Source organism: Euprymna scolopes, chromosome 30 (genome assembly GCF_053919585.1).
Source record: "Euprymna scolopes isolate OS-2025 chromosome 30, ASM5391958v1, whole genome shotgun sequence".
In the NCBI taxonomy this organism is placed as follows: Eukaryota; Metazoa; Mollusca; class Cephalopoda; order Sepiida; family Sepiolidae; genus Euprymna; species Euprymna scolopes.
This window is the reverse complement of record NC_136511.1, coordinates 91,995,366-92,001,365: the sequence shown is the minus strand read 5'-3', so window position 1 is coordinate 92,001,365 and position 6,000 is coordinate 91,995,366. Positions and strand designations below refer to the sequence as shown.

The window sequence follows — 6,000 nt, the reverse complement described above, 5'->3', positions numbered from 1 at the left end:
CGGTCTTGTCTCATAGACATGCATTTTGTTTTACCATTTCCACGTTATTTTTAAGGAGCAAATACAAAAGTATTCAAAGACTTATTTCCTCAAAACTCAAACCCTCTCAATTTCAATGGATAAATCATAAATAATAAACATGGAGGTAGTTCTGATCAAAGAACAAGAGCATGCTATTCCCATGAAGTAAATAAAGAAATATTTCCGAGTTCAAAAGAAAAATTCCCAATTTCGACAAGATACACCTGAAGAAGGTCGGAGGTTACATCGACCGAAACGTTCTGAAAATCACACTCAAGATGAGAACAGTAGTCCGATGAATCCAAATAATACGAATAACCAATCCTCATCTCAAAAATTCAGAAACATCATAAATTTATCACCTTCTTAATTATTTACTCTGTCTAAACATATTACTTTCTTTTAGCCAAACATATTACACAACTGAGATACAGATCTCTTCAAAATCTTTTATAACTCTCCAACTTCCACTTCCATTTCTTTTATGTCTTATGTGAATAATTTGTAAAAGTGAATGTGTGTTTATGTTTGGATGTTTATGGGGCAGAAGTATTAATGCCCTTCATTCTTCAATGCTTACAAGATACAAGTATACTGATTGCCAATGATAAATATCATACATATCTATATGCAGCTTTCCCCATAAATTTATTGTAATTAAATAAATTATTAAATATTTAAATAATTAAAGAAATTATTAAATATTTAAATGATTAAATAAATTATTAAATATTTAAATAATTAAATAAATTATTAAAAATTTAAATAATTAAAGAAATTATTAAATATTTAAATAATTAAAGAAATTATTAAATATTTAAATAATTAAAGAAATTATTAAATATTTAAATAATTAAATAAATTATTAAATATTTAAATAATTAAAGAAATTATTAAATATTTAAATAATTAAATAAATTATTAAATATTTAAATAATTAAATAAATTATTAAATATTTAAATAAGTAAATAAATTATTAAATATTTAAATAATTAAATAAATTATTAAATATTTAAATAATTAAATAAATTATTAAATATTTAAATAATTAAATAAATTATTAAATATTTAAATAATTAAATAAATTATTAAATATTTAAATAATTAAAGGAATTATTAAATATTTAAATAATTAAAGGAATTATTAAATATTTAAATAATTAAAGAAATTATCAAATATTTAAATAATTAAATAAAGCACTGTTATTCCTATGCAAATGGAGATCATACAGCTTTTTTAATTTTAATATACTTACATTATTTCTAATGAAGATGATTCTCATAACGAGCTAAACAACAACTATTATATCCTTGCATTTCCTTGTTCTCATCTGGTGAGTGTTGTTGAGCATTTTATGCTTAATTCTTATGAACAGCCCATTTGACATGATAGAGTGTTTGATAATGGGCAGAGGAATCAATGTTCAATCTGATCAAATCATACCAAAGACCCAAAAAATGCTACTAGATGCCTACTTGCAGCATTATAAGGTAAAGACCAAGAGTAAGTGGAGGGAAAGAAATAATCCTTTTGCGACAAGTTCAGTAGCCAATGAAAAACGAGCCTTCAGGTCTTCGTTTGATTATTGCTGATGTTTTTTTCAACCTGACTATTTCATTTTTGTATCAATATGTGTGCATATTCACCATTTATTTCCACTCGTTGTTCTCTCCCAATCCTGTTCTACCATTTTTCTTAATCATCTTCCTATATTCCTACAGCAGTGTCATTTTGACAAGTACTGCAAAACCAAAAAAATATTTTTCAACAAATAAGGTAATGCGATAGCAAGATTTTTTTTACCTTGTGCAGCAATTTCAACCCACTTTAATTTATTTTGTTCCAAAATAGGTTTCCAAGGTCGGTTTAGTACAAAACCTGAAAAATAAATGTAAAAATGTTAATCAAAATAAAACATCAGGTTATTTGTCATTTTAAAAAATCACCTAAAAATTATTTTTGCTTGTCCAGGTCTGGCAAAGGCATGTATTAGATTTTAGGCAGGGCAGATAAAGTCAACTGCATCAGCAACAGGGAGATGACGATGATCCAGTCTGACAACCTGGGTGTGTCAAGTTCAAATCCAGTTAATTCTACAGAAACACATTCATTTAAGGACGTTGGCAACCTTCATGCGGTCCCTCACATAAGCATTCTAAATATCCTTCTAGAAGTGGGTTGGGCCTCTATGATGATCCTTTCTGATTGAAGCAGATTTGCAATTTAACATATCGCCACTAGTGATAAGAGTTCATATAAGTTTCCCAATTTGGGAAATAATTCAAAGATCCAATTTAAGAGGATTGCCACAGAAGTCATGAGTTCCCAATAATGTTTCTGAGGAGAGGAGGAGTGGAAAAATTGCTCCCATTCGTTAAGATGCGTCTTGTTCAAATAATATCAAACTGAAAACTGATTTTAGCATTTTCAAAAGTGAAAATAGGTGCCTTCACGCATGCATAAAGGAAACTGCAGCAAAGAAACTCATCTCCCATCAGCCATTGCAATATACCGGCAGTACTTCCAGCTATGCGAATTTCAACAATATTAAGAAAATTCCAAAAATAATTTGGAACATTGGACTTTGTTTTGAATATTTATTCATAGAATTATGCAAATAAATTTAACTATGGGAAAAAGTAATAAATCTTAGTGTATTTCCATTTTACTTAAATTATATACAAAAGATCACATAGTAATGTAGATCTTTATCGGACGACTGTAGTTTCCTCTAGCGGAAGTCAGTTTATGTCAAGTGAAAACAAAATGTGAATGGAAAATGCATCACTTCTACCTCTTAACTGAACACTGCTACACGCACACATACCAGCCAACAGTTTCTCATGCATAAACAATCAAATGTATAAATAGAAATAAAAACACCACAATTTTATCATGAAATTAGTTTAAATTTGATTAAGATTTTCAAAATATATCAATAATTATGCCCAGGTATATGTTTCAACAACAAAAACCAAGCATCAAACCTTTTAAGTGAAATAAATATGTGTTTTAAAGATGTTGATGGTTTTCAGGTGTCATGGAGTTTCACGTGTCATGGAGCTGGCCATTAACACATGGACAGATTGTTATAAAATTTTCTTCAAAGATTTTTTCAAGTTTAAAATGTTGATATTTTTTGTGCTTTTAGAGAGAAAACAAATTTCAAATTTTTTTCATTATTACTTTCTTGTTTTCTTAAAAAAATTACTTTACATATTTTTATATTGTATTTTTAAATAAAGCTTTTGTTAGTTTATTTTTGAATTATTTTATTTATTTTGTAGTTTTTGTGAAGTTTATTTTGGAATTATTTTCTTTATAAAAGATTTTTTAAAGTTTTTCTGAAAAATTTATTTATTCTAAAATTTTATTTTTTGCTTTTTTAACATTTTTTTTAAGTTTAAAATTTTATTTTTTAAGTGTTTTGCCTTGATTTAAAAAACTTTCAAGGTTTCTGAAAAAGTAATAAATAATTTTTTAGTTCATTAATTTTTAAACCGCTTTAAATTTACTTTTCCAAATTTATTATTAAAATTTGGTTTTTAAAAGATTTACATTTAAATAAATAAATTAAAAAGTAAACTTTTTAAAAAAACTTGAAAAAAATTAGATTTTTCTCAAATTCTTTAATTTAAATTAAAAAATCTGAGAAAAATCTTTTTTTTTTCAAGTTTTTTTAAAAGTTTACTTTTTAATTTATTTATTTAAATGTAAAATACACTTTTAGAAAAAAGTGTTTTTTATTTCATAAACAAACAAAATAAATTTTATATTTACAAAATTGAAGAAAAGAATGACTAATTCCAACAATTGAAGATTATTTGCTATATCATACACAAAAAATTATTTATAAAAAATAAATATTCAATAAATTTCAACATTGAAACATTCAATAATTTCACTTTATTTAAAACGATCTGGAATTAAATAATATATGCAACTAATCAAAAAAATTTAATATTGACAATTAGTAAATGAAAATGCTAATAAAGTCAATTCAGAAAAACCTTGGTGTTTTTCCAAAAATAAACTTTTCAGTGCATTGTCATTTGTCAAATCATTTTTTCATAAACTTCAATTTTTCAATGAAAATAGTCTTTTCAATTTTGTGTACATTCTGTCATATCCCATTCTCTTATTTTAATTGTAATTTATTTTTAAAAAATATTTTAGGAGTTTAATGTCCGATCAAATGGAGAAGTTGAGGAGAGTAAAGAGGAATGAATCTGAACCTGGTAAGAAGACATCCAATTCGGACAGGGATCTATTCACCTTGGTTTTGTAAGTAAAGCTGTCCATTAGTTGACTTCTCATTGATATTTCATTATTTCTTTATCGAGAGGCAACAACTCTTGTAGACACTGGAGAATATCTCGTTTATGCAACTCTAGCACATGTCTCTTAAGAGGTCTTAGAGCACTAAGTATTAGGTCGACCATTGTATGAGTTTGACTTGCTGTAACTGCTGGAACAGAACCGACTTGATGGTTTAGGCCTAAATCAAACGCAAACTAAAATGTCTGCATTAGAGAGCTTTCATGCAGACATTTTGTAGATGAAATTCCTTATTGAATATTTTTGGACAGGAAAGAGACATGCAACCTCATACAACTGTGATCATTTAAATTCATGTACAGTCGCCAGCCATGATTGGAAAACCTGTCCAGATTCCCTTGCAAATATCATAAGTCTCAGAGACATTGTGCTTCTATGTGTCCTCAATTTGTATTGGAGGTAACTGAAATAAGTACCAGCATAAGTACAAAACTCGGGGACATTCAAAACATACTGCCAATGGTATTAGATGGTATCAATTAGAAGGAGAACCTTCTCAGTTTCCATGAATTGCCTTATTGACTGAAGTAGTCAGAGGTCGTATTTCTCTGAGAGATCTTTCGACACTTGAAGTGCGATCCAAGAACATTGGAAGATGTTCATGGATGTTGTGACCTTTATGGGGAAGAAGTGCCATCTATTCAAACATGTAACAGTAGTTGTAGAGGTCATCCCTAAATTCCCATTCTCATTGACAGTTAATTAAATCTCTTTCACAACATACCATACACCTTCATCTGGTTTGGGTTAACCTAAGGAGACTAAATTATACCTTTGCTGAAGAGTGACAATGTCAAATTATGGAGTCTTAAGGGTGTTGGTTTGATCCAATACATGCATCCCATATGAGTGACGCAATATTACAGGTTGGCAGACATCTGTCAGTGTTATTTCTGTACATATTTCTCATACATTTGAGCATGAGAACCAGATCAACAAAACTGAGATAACTCCAAGAGGCTTGAACTATGATGAAATTGACAGGCAGCACTATTATACTAATTTTCTTGTGAATCCAGCACAGACCTATGTGGATCCAATTCTAACTTATGATTAGATTTTTTATTAAATCCATCAACCATTAGAAACATAATATTTGCAAAAATAAAAGTTTGCTTGTGTCAGCTTGTTGATTTCGCATGTTATCTGTTTTTAACTGGATTTAGTGTTTTACATTTTTTGATACGTTATCATAATATCTGATAGAAGATAAAAAAAAGGGGAAAGAAAGAAAAAAGGCAGAGAAAAGGAAGTAAAGGAAAAGGGGGAAAGCAAGGGAAGGAAAAAATAAGTTGTTATATGTGAGAAGATAAAGAAAACAAACATAGTAAATGGGGATAACTTTGACAAAATGGAGCGACCAATTGGGATTATCTTCCTTGAGAGTAATGGGTATTTCTAATAAAAGAAAGGTGAAGAAAATACTTAAAGTTATTTCTAAAGGGGCTGAGTAAATGATGAAGTTATGTTCTTGTCCTTAAAGCTCAACTGTTTTTTTCCTTCTCATCGAAAAAATTAAAAACTGTAAGCATAAATTTTGTTTTTTTTTTGTGAAAAATATAAATAATTTGAGGTATTACCATTATACAACCGTCATATTTGTAATGTGAGTCCAATTATCCCAAGTTGTATATTGAAA

General features: G+C 28.0%; 1 protein-coding gene across 13 annotated transcripts in view; it reads right to left on the bottom strand.

Moving 5' to 3' along the window:
- LOC145254565 (dual specificity calcium/calmodulin-dependent 3',5'-cyclic nucleotide phosphodiesterase 1A-like) overlaps positions 1–6,000 on the bottom strand; it is a 1,571,136-nt gene that overhangs the window by 1,077 nt on the left and 1,564,059 nt on the right. For all 13 annotated transcript variants that reach the window (XM_080113160.1, XM_080113150.1, XM_080113152.1 and 10 more), the window contains one exon: positions 1,827–1,901. In XM_080113160.1, the coding sequence (XP_079969286.1) occupies positions 1,827–1,901 (75 nt within the window). The remainder of the gene's footprint in view (positions 1–1,826; positions 1,902–6,000) is intronic.